We start from the raw sequence: 20805 nt of genomic DNA on the forward strand, positions 1-20805 counted from the left end.
TGTGGCTTCTGGCCACCAAATAAGTAAAATAAGTTTGAGGTGGAGTAGCAGTGCGAGACTGCTTCCGGGTCCCCGATGAGTCCTGGCGACACAACTGATAAAAGTGACAAATCTGAGAGGTTACAGCACACTTGCGCTTATAATTGCTTCTCACAAACTTACTAAACTTACAGTTATCTCTACACTTTTAGAAAAATGTGAACAGATATCTTTAAATATATTTCCGAGAATAAAAGGAAACTTAAGAAAAATCCACAAAGGAACACCTGCCGCCATCTGCAATTTTCTTTGAGCACTAAATGCCCATACCGGTATTCTAACGTCCGTTTAGTATGCTCGTCTGTAATAATTAACACACAAAGGGCTCGGTAAACCACAAATGCTGGCGTGCTCCAGAGAACTGCGCCTTTCAGAAAAACCTCCTTTTAGGGGTCTGATTAAGAGACTGATATTTTCAGAGCAACAAAAATAAAAGCTTTTATTTGTTCATTTGAATATAAAACAGGCGTTATCACAGATGTACAAAGCGTACTGGTGGTTTAACATACAAGAAGGTTGCTGTCCTTTGCACATAAAAATTTTTGTTTGAAACTGTGATTGGCCGAGTACATGGATTGCTCTAACCAGTCACCACACTCTATGAAATAACGCTGCTAACATTCAACTGAGAAAAGGGACAGGTCTTCCCTTGGGTAAAGTGTCAAGCAGGATTAAATAGATATAATAAACAAGCACCATGAGGAATCTGCTCCTGTTTGATTCGGTTTGTGTGTAAATGTTCATTGTGTACCCTCTTTTTGTGCATGTGCATCAAATTGATTACATGGTTTTGTCTGACTTCAAAAGCACAAGGTCACGAGACAAACATTTTATACATTCTCATGAATGGTTTATCTACAGTACGATTTCTAATACAGAACAATCCTTCTTTATTGCTGAATCTGGTGGTACTGAAGCATTTCCTTCCTTTCACTTGCACAACAGAACCAGAAACTGAGTTTCATCAGGTCTCCGAACTTAAAAACTGAACACCACAGGCGACGGGCTGCAGGAGAGATCTGGCATTAACGGCTTTCGCAACTGCACGGCAGCAGCTTCCTATGAATGGAAAGTTGACCTGGGGAAGGTTCGCGTGAGGTCTTTCTTTCGTGACAGCTAAGCGTGCTCTCCGGCACCGAGGTCCACGGCTGCGCAACTCCACTCTAGCGAGTCCTCACCCTGCAATTCCGTCTGTAAACCGAGCAATATCTCATCCCAAACCTTACACTGCCTTTCCTTTAAAATGGGGTTGCTGTGTGTGAGGGAGGGAGCGTTTTTGAGTTAGCAGAGGATCGTGCGTCGTTTGAGACGTAGAGATGTGGCCACGGAGCGGGTGGGAGGAATCATCACCCGGTAAAGGGGAGCCCGATACGGTGACGGCAAACTCAGAGGCCCCCGACCGGTCCAAACGCACCTGGAAGCTGCCTCTTTTGAAAACAATTTGATACAATCAGCCTTGGAGCTTGGAAGGCAAACAAAACTCTCTCTGGCGAAGGACCTACCATGGGATGCCAGACGCGTCCGGCAAAGGCGGACACGAGACGCTGCCTAGCAGTGTAAGAAAAAGAGGATCTACATCTTGCCCTGCAACCATCTCCGTCGTGCAGAGCCGGTCAACGAGCCCTCTCACGGGGACGTATACGGGGCGGCTGGTTATAAAAATCAACCACTCTGGGTCGGCTGCAAGGAGCCACGCTCTTGGCCGCGGAAGGGCAAGTTGGATATATTTAGGTATTTGTCACGTACAAATGAGCTCTGAAAATTAAAAAAATTAGAAGAAGAAGAAAGGGAAGATGTTGGCAACCGAAGCAGAAATTGAATCTCTCCTATTTATCCACAGGTGGTCAGGTGAAGGCAGGGGTGGGGTACATGCATTGCTACGTGTTCAGAGATCCACGGTTGGGGCGGGCAGCCCCTTCTCTGTTCATTCCCCGGCCAATACACTCACCTGACTTTTAGCCAGATGGGCTGTAGTGACTCTGGTGGGAAGAGGTTACCATCACTGAGACAACAGATTCCTTCCCTAGGTCTGAACCGCGCCTTGCCCGCCGGGAAAAACGGCCACCTGAGGGGGGGAGGTGATAGGATTTGGTGCAAATGACTACATAAAACCATTCTTCAGTACGACAACAACAATAACAACAAAAACAGAAAAAAAAATCCCAACAAAAATGATGAAAAACTGTGCAACAAATGTCTGCAGCTAGAAACAGTGCTACTCGCCAACCTGCCTCTCCTAAAGTCTAACCAGTGTAAGCACATGCCAGCACAAATATATCTGTTGTTGCCTCCGTGGCAAAGGAAAAAAAAAGTTTTAGTGCATTTTTTTAGCCTTAAATTCATTCACCGTCTTAGATACGGCAATGACTTCACTTGCTGGTATCTGGTATCTAGAAGAATCATTTCGACAGGGATTCCTGGCAACCAAGGATTGCTTTTCATCAGACAAAGTTGGTGGGAACAACACTGGATTATCTACAGTACAGTGGGAGAAACCATGCAAGTGACAAGTTCTGCGATTTAAACTTTAAAATCTTCTTTTGTCATTAGTGAATTTATATTTCTTATATATATATATCTGATGTGATACTATCCACGCAAGATAATACAACACTCCTTTATATTAGCAAACATTACAAGACTGTAATATTCTTGAATGTTCTTCTCTTTTATACTTCTAAAGAGATCAAAATAAATTAAACATTTTGTACATAATTACATATGAAGAGGTTAACTTATTTTATCTTTTTAGTTTAGTACAAAGACATCTGCAAGATCGTCGCCGCAACCCACCTTGGATAGGATTCCTCCTCGCTCTACGCTAACGACAGAGGCCACGGGCGGCCCGTTGCCGCAGCAAGTTCAGGATAAAGAAAGCTGTTGAAATCTAATTGGAAGGTGCTACTGGGGCAGTTTTCTCGTACCTTAGCATATTCTTCCTAAAGTGATGGGATCTAAAGATGGCTTAAAACAGGATTGGGGGTTGGGGAGGGGGGCGGGGAGCTGACATTAAAACGGTGAACAAAAACCATTCTTCGTCTTACTATGTAAACTGCCGCAGATGGGACCTACTTGGAGGGCAGAATTGAAAAGAAAAGCTACTTCATCTTATGAATGGAAAATGCAATGCCATATTTACGTAGAAAGCAGTTAATTATCATCCAATAAGCTAAAAAGAAAAAGGCGGAAAAAGGGGGGCAGGAGTGGGGGGGTGGGGAGAGAGAAGGTCTTAAAATGGGTTTTTCCAACTGAAGGCAGTAATCCCAAAGTCCTTCTGCGCTAAAATTTAGTGGTAAAAGAAACACGTTTCACATTTTTATCTCCTTGCCGATCATGACTGCTGTGAAAAGTCGTCACCGTTCTAGAAACAGTTCCGTTCTGATGAGCGTCACCCTCTGATCTGCACATTTTTAGCGGACACCAAGAAAAATGTATACATCTCGAATGAAGTCCCCGGGGGAACCGAACCGCAGCTCCGAGGCTACATGTTGTAGGCCACGTAGATGGGATCCAGCTGGTCGGCCAAAAACCCATCTCGCAGGTGCATCCGCTGCTTTTCTCCCCGGGAGTTGATGGGGATGACTCCAATGTCCACCACCACCACCACACCGACAATCAGGTAGTGTTCCTCCAGAACCACGTTGGTCACCAAGGGGACAAGGTCCAAGGCTTCTTGCTCGGATCCGTCGAGCTCAACCACCACAACCAACAAATTTGTCCAGGTAAACACGGCGCTAGGAGACGAGAGAGAGCATTAGTATCTGGGGACCCTTGGTCTGCTTGCTCCGGGAGCCTGACTAAGGAGCCGAAGGCTGCCCCGACGGCCCTCTGTTACAGCCGCATCCCTGGCTGGGCCAGTCCCAGAGAGGTGAATGTCCCCTCTCCAGGGCTTTAGCTGCAAAGTTTCACTCGTGACCTGGCTGGAGGGGCTCCGAGGAAAACACTAAAGCCTCCAGAATCCAAGCGCAAAGGGGAAAGGGCCCGCTTTTGCTTCCCGGCATGTGACTCAGAAAGCGCTGACTGGGCTGAGGAGTGCCACTCCGGACAAAGACCAGTAACTCTGGCTGCAAATCCAAGTGCAGGGTTTGGGGACTGAGTTATAAAACTCTGAGAAAAAGGAATTCATCACGGAAAGGTCAGGGCTTCTGCCCATCCCGGAATGTTTTCAGCAGCAGCCGCAGCAGGTAACCTGGCCCCACAACTCTAATCTAGGCTAATATCAGGCTGATGCCAGAGTAGTTCTGGAAGCACGGTTCTGTGGTATAATCTAGGGGGGAAGTGCCCTGAAGGAATCATTTTGACACAAGCATAAACCTAAAGGGAACTTTCCTGGATGAAGGTTGGTTTCAGCACTCCAACTAGCAATTCAGCAGTCAGACCAAAATACTCAGAGGATGGTAATTTGAAATTAAATAGTTTCACCCCTTTCTCAGAGTAACTACAAACACTACCCAGACGTCAAATCCATTCACACACCCTTAACAAATCAAGCAAAAGGCAGAAGCAGATGCTGGCAGTGCTAGATCCAATTTACAGGTGGGGAAATTGAGGCGGAGAGAGTTGGGGGCTTCCCCCACATTAGTGCTTCAGTACAGGAAATGACGTCTCTTCCATGTGTCCCTGCCACATTGACTTCTATCTGACGCTCCTTCCTGCATCTTCCAAATGACTCTGACCTTCTATCTTTCTTCCAGGAGCAGGGGGGAGAGTTCAGAGGAGCCAGGGAAAAGCTGCCAGTCACTTGTTCTCCCCCACAGGAGAAGCCTGATGTGAGTCTGAGCCAATCTGCCACTCTTTCAGAAGTGATCAGCGGGTGCTACCATTGAGGAAACAAAACAAAGTCTTCACGCCACATGTGTTGAACCAGGGCAAGACAGCAGATTGTCAGTGAAATGAAGAGGTTGGAGGGTGGTCTTCCTCCACCTTCTTCGGGAACTCTGCTTACAGAGAAAGCTTGGTGCCTGGGCAACCACCTGGGAAAGATCCCAGAAACTGTGACACTGCTGGGGAAGAACAACTGTTTGGCTACACCGGACTCTGGGACACGGTGGTGCCTGCAGCCAGGGAGGCCCAGCCTCAGAGTTGTCTCTCCCAGCTATTTCGGGGCTTCAGCCTCCAGAGTTGTTATAAATCAGAGCTTCGAATCTAACAGCTTTGGCGTTAAGTAGAATTTTCCTGTTCGACATCGCTGAAAGTATGCTGTCTTTGCTTTTGATTCCATTGCGATAAGGCGGGGAGATCAGAAGGATGCAATGAGATGCCGGGCTTGCCTTTCCCAGGGGTTTGAGCCCAAACATTACTGACTGGATCTTACTGAGGTAGAGTGAGCTGAGGCAATTATTTGCCTAGATAATTCAGGCCTAATAAACGGACTACTAAGAAGCAGCATGGTCTAATGGAAAGAGCAAAGGATTGGGAGTCAGGAGGCCAGGGCTTTAACCCTGGCTGTCACTGGCCTGCTGTATGACCTTGGACAAGTCACTTAACTTCTCTGCCCTGCAGTTTTCTCATCTGTAAAATGGGGATTGGATGCCTGTCCTCCCTCCTCCTCCTCCTTTAGACTGTGAACCCCACATGGGACAGGGACTGTCTGTTCTATCCCGTCGGACTCTCGTCCGCATGAGGACAGATTTCACTCATTCACTGGACGGCGCTTCAATCCTCCTCCATCTGGCCGGGGCACACACAAGTAGCGACAGCGTTTCCTGCCGCTGAGGGCCTCCAAGGCAATACAGGTCTGATACTGACCCTCTGCCACCACTGCCTTTGCTAATCAGGGGGAAAGAGTCTTCTGGAATGTAATTTCAATGAATTCAAGATTTTTCTTTCTTTCTTGGGGGGAAATGGGGCCCCATGCGAAGAGAGGCAATTACAATGACCTGAATTCAACTCTGCTGAGCCAGTGATAAAGGAAAGAGAGAGGCAGGGAATGCATATTTGTCTCCTAAGGGCCATTTCCCAGGTAACCCTGAGCTACTTAATAATGATAATAATGATGGCATTTATTAAGCACTTACTATGTGCAAAGCACTGTTCTAAGCTCCAGGGAGGTTACAAGGTGATCAGGTTGTCCCATGGGGGGCTCACAGTCTTTAATCCCCATTTTACAGATGAAGGAACTGAGGCACAGAAAAGTTAAGTGACTTGCCCAAAGTCACACAGCTGACAATTGACAGAGCTCTGACTCCAAAGCCTGGGCTCTTTCCACTGAGCCACGCTCCAGAGTAAAACACCGGGGTCGCTAAATCCATCCATTCATTCAATTGTATTTATTGAGCGCTTACCGTGCGCAGAGCACTGTACTAAGCGCTTGGAACGTACAATTTGGCAGCATACAGAGACGGTCCCTACACAACAACGGGCTCACATCCTGGGGCTCTGGGTGGAGGACCCCATTGCTGGCTCCAAAAATAACAATGGTGGCAGATGTTTAGTGCTTACTATGTGACAAGCACTGTATTAAGTGCTGTGGGAGATACAAGACAAGCACAGACACAGATCTGTCCCACATGGGACTCACGGTCCAAAGGGAAGAACAGGAAACAACTTCATTTTTACCGACGAGGGAACTGAGGCACCGCCAGACTGTCCCCAACGATCCCATCTGGTGGCAGACCCGTTCGGCAGCAAGAGAATCCTTAAAGGTACAACTTGGGCCACCACTGCTCAAGTCCGGCCAGGGAAGGGGGCTACTTATTTGGCAAGTTTGTTGGCTGCTGCCGACGGCGAAACAATCAATCAGTGGTACTTATTGAGTGCTTCCTGTATGGCAGGCAACGTACTAAGCACTTAAGGCATCACTTTCCAACAGGCCACTACTGCTGCTAGCAAAACAATCAATCGATCGACGGCATATATTGAGCGCTTCCTGTGTGCCGAGAACTGTACTAAGCACTTGAGGCACCTCTGAGGGCTCTTGTAATGCCCCACCACCCAACCCAATCACACAAGAACTTTGTGGCCAGGACCTGGCTAGACAGCTCTGTCTCTAGCTGCACCCGGGTGGTACAAACCCTTATCGAAAATAGCAGCCACTCCATCCCGCTCCTTGCTATTATTATTTATGAAGCACCATTAACATACTCGGCACTTTACAATAGATTAAATGCACCAGAGAAAGAACAAAGACCCGGCCTCTAGGGGAGAGTAAATATTTAAAGTGCTTAATTGGGCCAGGACTCCATTATGGGTTTGTAACCTACTAAAGCTGCTTTGCAGCCCAAGAAATGCTGGAGAGTATCTGAGCTGGGCATGGCTTTTTTTTTTTTCCCCCACATTTAATTCAAACAAGTCTTTCTCTAAAAGGGCCTCTAGCAAAACTTTGCCATAATACTCCTTCCCCCTAATTCAATGTTTTCCCAAATATCCCGTCCATCTGAAAAGGTCCCCGGCGACAGATCATAAAACAGCTTTCTTTTTTTCCCCCCAGTATCATGTTTTCCTGCGTTTGAAAAACTTGCCTGCCTGGAAAATGTTACCAAGAAGTTTTCACTGTAATAAAAATGAAATCCGGTCCAGGTAGAGGACTGATATCGTATCCCTAAGAAGGGCTTTTTTTAAATTGCAAATTTATTAACCCCAGAGAAATCAAGGTTTATTAAAAAAATTCCAAGAATGCTCCAATGGCCTCTCTGTCTGAGCCAGCCTGGGCACCGCTGCCCCAGAGAGAGGGCACGCGATCACCGGTAGCCCCATGCACCCCACACCCTCTGCGCGAGGCAACACACTCACCATTCTGTAACACTCTTGTGGGCCCTGATCACCGACGTCTCGATATCAATTGGGTGATATCTCATCCCTCGCAACTCCATGGCTTCGTCTAGTGCGCCCACTACATACAGGGCATCGTGCCGCTCTGTTTCCACAAAGAGAAGAGAGCAAATCTCAGGTTGACTCGAAGGGAACGGGAAGCCCGACCTGGCTAATTTCCAAAATGTCTACAGACCCAAACTGCGTGACTCGCAGGCCCCCAGGGCAACGTGCCAAGCGCTGAAGGTGTGAAGGAAAGGCAAGCATCCAGGTGACTACATGAGTTCTTTTATTATAATAATAATAATAATAATAATAATATTTGTTAAGCGCTTACTATGTGCAAAGCACTGTTCTAAGCGCTGGGGGGATACAAGGTGATCAGGTTGTCCCACGCAGGGCTCACAGTCTTAATCCCCCTTTTACAGATGAGGTAACTGAGGCTCAAGCCTGATTGCCCAGAGGAGCCCAATCCACATCCAGGAGGACACCAGAGCTCAGGGACCCTGAAACTCTCCTGTAGAACCTCTGGGATCCTAATTCTTGATTGAAAAATCAAACCAATCCTCCTTCGGCACAATTGGACAGAACTCTTCCCTTCATATTGGCCTTTACGTGGGATTTTCCTTTCTAGTCCGAGCTCCTAGTAGGCAGGGCTCAAGAAATTGATTCGGATTCATTTTTAGAACAGGCTAAGCACAGTGCCAGTGGGTCCTTGGCAAATATTTCTGGATGATGAAGACAAGTGGCTTGGATTGGGGAGAGGGGCTTACTGAATCCCAAACCCCCCTGGGTTGCCTCCTGACCCTAAAGGGAAGAATTTATTTCATGAGATGAAGAAAACCATTTCTTTCTGAATCAACAAGTTCCGAGGCAGGCAATATATTCGCTGCAGCCCTACTGGGTACAGAACAGCATCCTAGATAAGGGTCAGGATGTAAGGGGGAAGATGGGAGGGAGGTGGTAGAGGGGATGAGGAAGAAACCAGGGCATAGCCCTTGGGCCCAGGGAATATACAATCCAAGCTGCCACCTGTGATCTTTTTCAAATGGCAAATCACAGGCTGTTCTTACCGCCCGATGAATTTATGATTAGGATAGCAGGTGAAACTAGGTGTAAAATTACTTTTCTGTCCCTGGCCGTTATTAACCTTTCCCTCTACCCAATTTCTTTAAGGTTGAAGCACACCCGCTCTGGCTTCTCATTTGTTCCTATCATCCTATTCCTCCAGCACAAGGATCGGGGTGAGAAAATGCGAAGTGGGGACACTCAGGACCTCTGAGGAAACAGGGACTTTGTCCGGGCAGGTCTGTCATTGACTCATGCACATTCAACGCTTTCGATCAATCAGTGGCATTTGCTGAGCGCTAACTAACTGAGCGCTTGGGACAGTACACTAGAACAGAATTAGTGCACAAGTTGCCTGCATAGGGAGCTTACTACAGCCCACTAAGTCCTTCTCTATGAGCTAAACGGAGGCGGCCTCAGCTACGGTGGTCACAGTAGGGCCGAAGTTAAATGTTTTCCCACTAAGCACTGCCTGGCACTCTGATTTACTTAGTTACTGGAAGGATCCAGGGTGTTCCATGTTTCTAATCCGAAGTCCTAGAGCTCTTGGCCATTCAAAGGGACACCACTTGAGCTGAAGCTGGAGGAAAAAACTCGGTGGATCTCATTCTATCCAATAGAGGGAGTACTGGAATTGTGTTAGAATTGTGCTTCCGAACACAAATACACCTTCAGAAGCTGGTGCTTGTGAGGACATACAAAATAAAAAGAAAAGCTCATTCCCTGGTGTAATGTGGCACATTTTTACCTGAATAACAAACAAACAAAAAATCCCCAGTCACACATCTTACACTGAAGGGTTTTTTTCTTAGTTCCGGTATCTTTTTTTAGGATGGGATGGGCGGGAAATGAAATATTTCCAAAATTAGCATAGAGGGGGTGACCCCTTTCTCCTTTGAACAAAAGATACTGCATCTACAGAACTCCCCAAGGCCCTTACTGATTCAAAACAGAAGAACTGCTTAAATTAAACATGGGGGGAGTGTTTGCTCGTTTGTAATCTCACTAGCTTTTTAGAGGGATCCATTCAAGCTTTTGGAAGAACTATCTATGCCAACCCAAATCCAGTACTTCAGGCTTGGTAACATGTACAGAACGCTCTAAGCTGTTAAAGGCTTGGCTTTCAGGGGGTCGATTCTCACCTCCGTTTGCATCTGTCAATTCTGTTCTCCTCAAGAACCCTAAATAGCCTGTCCGGGCCCAAATGGTCTGGGTGTCTCCAAAACTCAGTCTTGAGTTGAAATGATCCGACTGCAGGGACTCATCTCCGTAAATCGTAAAATAGCCACTAGCATTATGAGCACTGTGAACCCAAATCTTTAAAAAAACAAACAAACAACAGCAAAAAAACCCAGTTAGACAAGGCTTTTACAGATCATATTCAGGGGAAAACTTCTTCAAAGCAGAGTTCAATAATACGGGACCCTTTCAAACGCATGAAATTCATTCCTGTTTTGATTATTATAAATATTGTCACAAGCATTGCTCTCAGTAACAAAGGAACTGGATACAGTTTTGGCTCAAACACAGCAGTGCTCTGTACAGAACACCTGAATTTCAAAAAATCCAATTTGTTGAAACCGGTGAAGCGATAGCCAATATAATAATTGCAGCCTAAGCACCCTTCAGAGTGGAGCTGTGGCAGAACCCTCAGAATAACATTAGCTAGGATTGATTTTAGACTGTGAGCCCACTGTTGGGTAGGGATTGTCTCTATATGTTGCCAATTTGTACTTCCCAAGCGCTTAGTACAGTGCTCTGCACATAGTAAGTGCTCAATAAATACGATTGATGATGATGATGATGATTGAACATTTCCCATGCCACCAAGCCGATACTCATTCCCCTGGCATCACAGCAACAGATGGGGGACACCTAAGGGTCAAACCCTTGGCTATGATGTCTCTGATCAGGCAGTGGCACCGGGAACCTCTAGCCTCCTGCTGGTGCCTAAAACCAGAGGATGATATAAGGAGGAGGGACCCATCTGTTTGTTTCCTTGTTTGTTTTATGGCACTTGTCCAGCACTTACTATCTGCCAAACACTGTTCTAAGCGCTGGGGATTAGGTTTGACACAGTCCCTGTCCCACATGGGAGAACAGGTAGTGAATCCCCATTTTACAGCTGAGGATACTGAGGCACAGAGAAGTTGAATGACTTGCCCAAGGTCACACAGCAAGCACTTGGCAGAGCCGGGAGTAGGAACCAGGTCCTCTGACTCCTAGGCCTGTGGTCTTTCCACTAGGCCACGCAGCTTCTCTTCTACAGTTTGAAAACCATGCTACTGACTGAGGGATGAAGCCACTGCTCTTGGGGGAAAAAATCGTAGTGGTGTGGGGGCTGAGTTCTACCTTCCACAGAGCCCAAAGCTCCAAGCAGACAGCACAGCGTCTGATGGCAGAACAGTGAGCACTCTGGCGTCAGAGTTCCTGGACATACTCTAGCCCTGGTAGCTCTTTGCTTCACCAATAGTCCTCGTTAGTCCAGAGGCTAAAACTGCAAACGTTTCTTTGGCGCAATATGCTAGATACTCCCAGTGCAGTTTGGTGATAAAAGAAAATGTCCTCTTAGGGGGAATTTTTTTTTTTTTTTAAATTACTCCCTGTAAACTCGGCCATGGTGGAAAGCACAGGACAGCATAGTAACTCACTTCTCCAAGGTGCGAATCTCCCAATGGTCCTTTAGTTTCTGGATTAGCAATGATGATCCGAACTCCTGGAAGTATCTATTGAGAGACAACATGATCCCCATCGTGTAAGTATTCAGATGACAGAGACAGTTGTCAAATCAGAAGCATACTTTTGTGAAGGCAGGAGCACATTTTCAATCAATCAGTAGTATTTGTTGAGGGCTTACTCTGTGCAAGCACTGTATTATCTGTTTGGGACAATACTATAGGGTTAACAGACACAATTTCTGACCTCGAGGAGTTGTTAATCTTGCCGGGGGAGGCAGATGTTAAAATGAATGACAGGTAGGGGGAAGCAGCAACAGAATGTAAAGATATATATATAAGGGCTAGAGAGAGAAGGGGGTGTGGGTTGTATCCAAGTGTGCTTGAGTGATATGGAAGTGCTGAAGTAGAAGTAAGTGGGGAAACAGGGCTTGGAGATGAGAGATTAATCTTCATTTCGGAACAGCAATGGTCTGCTGGATGTGAAAGAGGAGGAACTTCCAGGCAGAAGGAAGGGCATGAGCAACAGCTTGGCAATGAGAGAGAGGAGAATGAGGCACAGTAGATAACTTGACTTAAATCCCAGTGCTTGTACAGTGCTGGGCACACAGTAGGCACTTAACAAATATCATAGTTATTACCATAATTATTATGGAGGGACGCGTGTGAGCAGGGGTGTAATGGAAGAGGAACAAGGATTAGTTTAGAGAGTTTAAAACCCTTTCCTACAACTATTCTTTCTGGAAATCTTTTTGCAAGTTAAAATGGCACCAATTTAGAATGAAATGCACTTCCTGTAGTTCATAATGCTTTTAGATCCACATATTCTAGATTATATATATATATATATATATGAGCAAATATATATAATTACGGAATGGAAAAATTTGATCTTGTTGTACTTTCACACTCCACCATATCTGAGACAAAAAAGTACAGACTCATTCAAGACATCTAGAGTGCAGTTTTGATAGTTTTGATACCCTACCCTTGGTTTCAAATAATTTCAAATTGCAGGGTCTAGAGAGTACCAAAGTTCTTCCTGAATGGAACATGGAATCTTTTGCAATAATCCACCAATTTGGGCTGGAGTCATTCTTTCAGCCAAGATTTGTGTGGGGTCAACTAATAAGAAGCTAGAGGTGCTGGGTCAGTTCCTCTTAGACAAGGACTCCATGCCCTTGCAATTAACACTAGACTTCTAATCTTCTAGACTGTGAGCCGGTTGTTGGATAAGGACTGTCTCTATATGTCGCCAACTTGTAGTTCCCAAGCGCTTAGTACAGTGCTCTGCACACAGTAAGCACTCAATAAATATGATTGAATGAATGAATGAACACTGCCTAAGTATCATTGGTTCCCCATTATAGGATCAAGTCGATGCATATATGGATTATAAATCCCGGAAACTGAGATTTAAGAGGTGGATTCTTGTTTTTAAGACCCTTGGAGTACTTTTGGAGGAATGCTGGCAAGAAGTCTGAAATAGTATTAATCTTCCAGGCCAGCTCTGTAGACATAATCTGGATCTTTCATCCATGAAGCTATCACTCTGAAAAAGTCATTCAAATTCCACTAACTACATTCTCTGAAAATAAAAAGTCATTTTTGGAACCAAAGACTCTTAAGCACTAATACACACACAAAAAAAAACTAACACACACTCTCTCTCTCCACATATATATTTCTACTAGAAATTCTTTGATTTCCACTTACTTTTCCAGATTCCATGAGGGGCAAACTGTGAGGAGATCCTCTTTCTACCAAACGGACTCTGCAACAAAGAAACAAAGGATTCATGACTTATTTCTCCACCTTTTATGAATCTCCAAAGCACTTAATTTACAGCTATGCTCTATCACAAGTACTTGATAAAATTTATTTTTGGTGTAATATTAAAATAATAAATATAGATTAGTAGTAGCCAAACAGAGCTCCACCCCAAAGTCTATTTCTGCTCCATCCTTGGCAAGCAGAATGGAACAGCGTAAGTATAGCACAACACTACTAAAAGGTAGCAGAGAAAATGGCTTCAATTACTAAATGCCAAATTAGCTTTGAGGCTTTCAGACCCCAATTGCTGGCCTATTTAGGATGTGCAATGATGTTTATCTGGGAATGAGCAGAAATTCAAGCTCTGCACAACCAAGATTAGACTCCAATCCACAGAGTTTAATGGCAATGTGTTCAGACACCAATGTTCAGGAAGTGGAAAATGCTCATTAAAGTGGTTAACTGTGAACACTGACCATACTGAAAATTTGAAGCCAGGTTTACCAAGTTACCAATAGAATGGAAAAACGTAATTTAACATGTAGAACAAGTCAGAAATTCCAGTTTGCTGGGGTGGGGGGGGAGGAAATGATGTCCAGTCAACAACAATTCAATTATAAAGTGCTTCAGATCCACGACAGTGAACCAAAATGCTGGCAGCAAACATAGATTGACCAGAACTTTGTTGGACAAAAACAGCAATGAAACTCATGAAATCATAGGTTTGAAGCCATAAAGAGATGGGGCTTAGATAGCCAGTGAACGGCCCATTTACAGTGGCAGTGTGGCCTAGTGGAAAAAGCATGGGTCTAGGGGTCAGAAGACCTGGGTTCTATTCCCTGCTCTACCACTTTCCCACTGGGAGACCTTGAACAAGTCAGTCAATCAATCAATCAATCGTATTTATTGAGTGCTTACTGTGTGCAGAGCACTGTACTGAGCGCTTGGGAAGTACAAGTTGGCAACATATACAGTCCCTACCCAACAGTGGGCTCACAGTCTAAAAGGGGGAGGCAGAGAACAAAACCAAACATACTAACAAAATAAAATAAATAGAATAGCTATGTACAGGTAAAATAAATAAATAGAGCAAGTCACTGAATAGATTAGAAATTAGAACACAGGTCAACTGATTCCCAGGCCCCTGCTCCTCCCACTAGGCCATGATGCTCCCCAAAGGAATACGGAGAGTCATTTTAGAGAAATAATCAATCAATCCTATTTATTGAGTGCTTCCTATGTGCAGAGCACTGTACTAACCGCTTGGGAGAGTCCACTATTACAGAATTATCAGTTATGTTCCCTGCCCATAATGAGTTTACAATGACAGAGCAGCCAGGTAACCTCTTTGAGGGACCCTGGGGGATGACAATAATGAACGGGTGTTGCCTAGGGATGGGGGTGGGATAAGGCAGAAAGCAAAATAAGAAAAAGGATCCATGGAATTGAAGCGAGACAACTGGATCTGACCCCATCTACCCAAAATAAGAATTCTGGGCTTACTGTAATTCCTTCTAAAAATGATTGTCTAAGTTTTCCAAACTTTTCTTGTTCTTATACTAAGGGAACTGAGATTCTTGAGCCCGGAGAAGGACAGACCATGGGTGACTACAACAATCTTTGGGCATGTGGTAGAAGAGAATGAGAGGTTAAAAGGACTTGTCCCTCTTCCTGCACTATGAAAACATTCTTACCTTCCAGTTTCTTGGAGATTTCAGTGCCTGTAGACTGTAAGCTTCTTGTGGGCAGGGATCACATCTATCAATTCTGTTGCAATGCACTTTCCTAAGTGCTTAGTATGGTGCTCTGCATACGGTAAGTACTCAGCAAATACCATTCATTGACTGAATGACTGGAAAACCCAAGCAGTGGTCATTCATTCATTCAATCGTATTTATTGAGCGCTTACTGTGTTCAGAGCCCTGTACTAAGCGCTTGGGAAGTACAAGTTGGCAACAAGTTGGTCCTTGACCCCCACTGGACTTTCCCAATGAAAGAAGCTTTCAAATATTCTGTGTGTGACCCAGTGATCCCTTGAGTTCTCCTTTCATTCTTTTTCAGAGGAAGCTACTTCCTGTTCTATCTTGCTCTCCCTCCTTCTGGATTCCAGCTCCCGTGCAAATGCTCGATTTTAGAGCCAGATGCATTTTTGTGGCTTAGTCTGCCATGTTGAACAGGAGTTTCAGATTTCATTTCATGGAGGGGGGGAGGCAGGTGGCAACCGGAGCGAATGGAAAATGGAGAGAGTTAAAAATAATACAAAAAGGAAATTCGCTATCCCTTTTCTTAATATTTATGGGATTCCTCTCTGCACTTTAGTACTTCTCCAGAGGGCTCACATTTACTCACACGTACCTCAAATTGCTATGTCATTTCTAGGAAACAGCAGTTACGAATCAGCTTCAATCAGCTCACCCAAGCAAAGCCTGAGGTATGCCTATGTGGCCACAATCGCGTAAGCGGGCAGCCAAGTTAGATTCAGCCCAGATCCCAACAACGGCATTCAGTACCCCCCATATCTGCTAAGCCTGATTCCCATAAGCAGACCCCCGAGCCATTTATGAAAAGCGGTGAATTAACACATTCACCCTTCCCCCTCCTCCCTGCCTCCTTCTCTCCTCCCCCCTCCCCACTCCAGGAGTGCGACGGCTCACCTAACCCAGTTCCTGGACAGGCGGTCAAACCTGTTATTATCCCACTGGTTCGTAGCTAGTCTATCACCTCTGGCAGCTGGAGACTTATTTACCACAATTAAAAAGCAAAAATGACATTAGCTGGCCCTGTGGGGTGTGTTAAAATGGTACAACGGCTGCTTTCAAAAATTTACTCTCCTCGGAGTTATGAGTAAGAAAAATAAAACATCAAAAACCTAATCCAGCCACTAGGTCGTGCAATGCCTTTTTAAACGATATTTGTTAAGAACTAACTACGTGCCAGGCATTGTACAAGGCGCTAGGCATTGTACTAAGCGCTGCGGTAGATACAAATTTTATCAGGTTGGTCACAGTCGAGTTTCATTTTCCTTGGAGGCTGAACTGGCAAAAATCTTTGCTTTCCCAGGAGCCAGCCTTACATCAGATGAGAATCCGATACAAGCCAAGTGCCATCAAGTCTCAAATACTCCTGGCCATGGACCAGAGGGAAAGCAGAGGTAGTGAAATCTGCAGTTTACTTCCAAATCCTGGTTTAGTTTAAATCTCCTCCTCCTCTGGGGAAACTAACCGATTACCATCTCCTCTGCTCTCTTCCTCTGCCAGCCCACCTCTCTGGGGTGAAGCGTGCATGGACTACAGAAATAACTAAAGGAGGCAGACTGATAAGAAGGGAGAAACAGCATGGCCTAGATGATAGTGCATGGGCCTGGGAGCTGGAGGACCTAAATTTTAATCCCGGCTCTGCCACGTGTCTGCTGTGTGACCTTGGGAAAGTCACAATTTCTCTGCACCTGTTTCCCCATCTGTAAAATGGGGATTAGGACCGTGGGCCCCATGTGAGACATAGACCCAAGATCACCAGCTTGGACATAGCCTATCACAGTGCTTAGTAGAGTATCTACTAAGAAGAAGCACTATTTAGAAGCAGCGAGTATCAGTGGAAGGAGCACGGGCTTTGGAGTTCAAATTCATGGGTTCAAATTCCGGCTCCGCCAACAGTCAGCTGTGTGGCTTTGGATAAGTCACTTAACTTCTCTGCGCCTCAGTTACCTCATCTGTAAAATAGGGATTAAAACTGTGAGCCCCCCGTGGGACAACCTGATCACCTTGTAACCTCCCCAGCGCTTAGAACAGTGCTTAGCACATAGTAAGTGCTTAACAAATACCATTATTATTATTATTGATATCTGGCACACAGTAAGCACTTAAATACCATATTGAAAAAGGTCAGGGGAGAAGCAAAAGCTTTTTGTCATCAGCTCCCTGGACTCCTGACTTTCTCTGTCCCCATCAAATAATAATAATAAAGGCATTTATTAAGCATTTACAATGTGCAAAGCACTGGTCTAAGCAGTGGGGAAGTTACAAGGTGATCAGGTTGTCCCACGGGGGGCTCACAGTCTTAATCCCCATTTTACAGATGAGGTAACTGAGGTACAGAGAAGTTAACTGACTTGCCCAAAATCACACAGCTGACAATTAGTGGAGCCAGGATTTGAACCCATGACCTCTGACTCCAAAGCCCAGGCTCTTTCCACTGAGCCACGCTGCTTCTCAAATGTCAAGAATGTTATGAACGTCCCCAATCGACAAGAGCAGCTTTCGCTGTCGAGCTATCCAAACAGAAAATCTGCTCAGTGGACAAACTGAGAATCACTAGATGTTTCAAAAAACGACAACTCGGAAGACCTATGGTTGGGCTAATCCAGAGGGCAGGTATGGGAGCCTTGTGCCCTGTGAAGAAAGTTACATGTTTTGTTGTTCCTAGCACCTCAAACCCGCTCCTGGAGGAGAGGAGAGGAGGGAGGGAGAAAGAAGAGGAAGATGAGGAGAGGTCTTAACACCAGATAATTACCTTCTGATTGCCTATACTATGGCTTAACATTTCAGGTGTTTAAAGAGATACGCTGCTAAAAAGACCCCAGTGTTAAGGCCCACAGAGATACCTTCTTATTTCTCACTATTGAATACAAGCAAGAGATACTGACCGAGCACAAAAAAGTGGCCTAAAATTAATAAAACAGTTTTTAGCATCCCTGGAAAACATCCATCATCTTATACTGCAGCTGCATCACTGGAGTATTTCTTTCGAGTCTCAAAATTTACGAACATAAAAGCAACTCGGTGTACCCATCAGGAGGGCAGTTATGTATTTCCAAACCCTATGATAACAGTTTCCTGAGAATCAGCAAGAAGAGCTTTAGATTACACAATTATCTTCTGTACCCAGAAGAAAAGGCAACAAAAGGCATCGAAGATGAGAAAACGTTAACAACATTGTGTGCACCTAGCAACCAACACAATACCAATTACCTAACCACAGTAGTATTTCACTGCAGCTGCTGCAATACGAAAACAACTTATGCTTTTCACCAAAACCCCAATGCTGCCAAAACTGAAGGACAGTTAAGTTAGAGCCAACAGGGACCTTTCTGCCACTATTTTCTTAAAGTGTTTTATAAATTATTTAAACGCCATAACTCTGCCCTTTTGTTCCTTAAAAACTGTATTTTTATAATACTTTCTGCAACAAGACTTCTGTTTCTTGTCCCTCTCTTCTCTTTCAATCTTACTTTTCTACCTTCCCAGGGATTCAAACCGGGCACCTCAATTCTGGCACCTCTTCTCTGCCTTAAATCCAATATTGGGTTTGGTGAGTGAGGGAAGAAAGGACTGGGGACCGAGTCCAGCCTGGAGCGGCATGGTGGTTCTGGTGTAGAGGAACAAAGGTGACCGCAGGGCTTGAAGAGCAGGGGTTTCTTCAGCTTTGGGAAGGATTTTTGAATCTGATCAATAAAGCCCGGCCCCTCCTTAAAGAGCTTTGACTAGATCTCAGCAGTGAGAATAAGAGACGGCACTGAACGGACCATGCTTTTTGACCCTGGCTGCCGTCTCTTAGCAGCCATGCTGGTCATCCCATCCCGGAGATGGATGGCGGGTGGGTAAGTTTCCTGGGCTTGCTTCATCATAAAGGTCATGATTGATGCTGATGCCTGATTGAAAGCCATAGATTTTTATTAACTTGCACCAGATACCAGTTAGAGTACAAAAGAAATAAGGGAGTCTCGAGTGCCTTCAGATTCTCTCCCTTTCTCCCTTTTATTCTCTTTCTTCCTCCAATGCCACCTTTTCCTCTCTCCCTCTTCTCTCTTTTCCCTCATATTCTTTTTTCCCTCCTCACCTCCACTCTCATTTACTGTCTCACTTACCCCTTGATGATCCACTCCCAGAGGGCCCCCATACTCTAAGTGAAAAGTTGGTACCCTTGTTTCTATACGAGGGTGACCATAAATAGCCATGAACCTGGCCATTGGTTTTAAAGCACCTTCCCCATCCTACCTCACCTCACTGATTTCCCACTACAATCCAGCCCGCACACTTCATTTCTCAAATGACAACCTACTCTATCTGTACAATCTCTCAGCCGACACTTGGCCCATGTCCTGCCTCTGACCTGAAACTCCCACCCCTTGATATCTGACAGATGAACACTCTACCCACCTTCAGAGCCTTATTAAAAGCACACCTCCTCCAAGACGCCTTCCCCAAACTAAGCCCTCATTTCCTGTCCCCCCAAATCCCTTCTGTGTCACCCTTGCACTTAGATTTGCACTTTTTACTCATCCTTCTCTTGGCCCCATGGCACTTATGTGCATATCTGTAATTTCTTTATTCATATTAATTTATATTTCCCCCTCTAGACTAAGCTCACTGTGGACAGGGAACACGTCTACCAACTCTGTTACGGGGTATTCTTTCAAGCATTTAGTACAGTGCCCTGCACCAAACAAGAGCTCAATAAATACGATTGATTGACTGAACAGGGAGAGTAGGAAAAGAGCGGCAACCCATAGAAACCGCTCCCCTGGAAGGGGTCTGCCCTTCCAATCTATATGTTAATCCACTGGCTTCGGAAAGGTTGTCTCACACTAGACAGGACCTCACGTGCGACACGGTTTGGAAGGGATTGCGAACCATTCTACAATAGGGTGCGTTTTAAGTGCTTTATCCCCAAATCCCAAACCGGGCTCAACACTTTAATATTTTTGTCAGCACAGACAGGTGCCCTCAAAATTTCACTCTCATATCCAAAAAGATCACCTCCAGATGGATAACGCAAGCCAGAGCTGACCTCACTACACATGAAAATGAAGTTCTTGAATGGGGATTAAAAGGCACAAACAAAACACTCCTTTCAAGGACAAAGCCAGATGGACAGTTGAGTTATTCTGGGTGACATCCTGAATGTAATCAGCAACGTTCTGCAGAAATCAACCGATCAGTGGGATTTATTGAGTGCTTCCTGTGGGTGAACAAGAAACGTGACCACCAACTCTGTTATGTTTTAGTCTCCCAAGTGCTTAGAACAGTGCTCTGTATGCAGTAGGCACTCAAACGTTGCCAACTTGTACTTCCCAAGCGCTTAGTACAGTGCTCTGCACACAGTAAGCGCTCAATAAATACGATTGATTATGATGATGAAATCCCATCGACTGATTGCAGAGCACTGTACTAAGTGCTTGGGAGAGTACAACAGAGTTCGTAGACACATTCCCTGCCCTCATGGAACATATTAGAAGAGAAGCAGTGTGGTCTAGCTGATAAAGCACCTGTCTATGAATCAGGAGGACCTGGGTTCCAATCCTGCCCAGGATTAGAACTCAGGTCCTTCACACTCCCAGGCCTGTGATCTTGCCACTAGGGCCCACTGCTTTTCTATCTTCACCCATCTCCCCAAAATGTTGAACTATAAAAGCACTGTCTTCACTCCAGTCTCCACTAAGGAGTGGGAGATAAGGATCAAAACCAACAGGGCAAAATAGCCATTCCTGGTGAAATCAATAAAG

At 45.2% G+C, this 20805-nt stretch overlaps 1 protein-coding gene across 4 annotated transcripts in view; it reads right to left on the reverse strand.

Annotated features, from left to right (window-relative positions):
• Nucleotides 1–458: 458 nt before the first annotated feature.
• Nucleotides 459–20805, reverse strand: part of DIP2C (disco interacting protein 2 homolog C) — a 421221-nt gene continuing 400874 nt past the window's right edge. For all 4 annotated transcript variants that reach the window (XM_038755482.1, XM_038755481.1, XM_038755480.1 and 1 more), the window contains 5 exons: nucleotides 13248–13305; nucleotides 11508–11582; nucleotides 9999–10173; nucleotides 7771–7894; nucleotides 459–3773 (listed from right to left, as the gene is read on the reverse strand). In XM_038755482.1, coding sequence (XP_038611410.1) covers nucleotides 3521–3773; nucleotides 7771–7894; nucleotides 9999–10173; nucleotides 11508–11582; nucleotides 13248–13305 — 685 coding nt within the window. In that variant the 3' untranslated portion in view covers nucleotides 459–3520. The remainder of the gene's footprint in view (nucleotides 3774–7770; nucleotides 7895–9998; nucleotides 10174–11507; nucleotides 11583–13247; nucleotides 13306–20805) is intronic.

This window comes from Tachyglossus aculeatus, chromosome 13 (assembly GCF_015852505.1).
Source record: "Tachyglossus aculeatus isolate mTacAcu1 chromosome 13, mTacAcu1.pri, whole genome shotgun sequence".
NCBI lineage: Eukaryota > Metazoa > Chordata > Mammalia > Monotremata > Tachyglossidae > Tachyglossus > Tachyglossus aculeatus.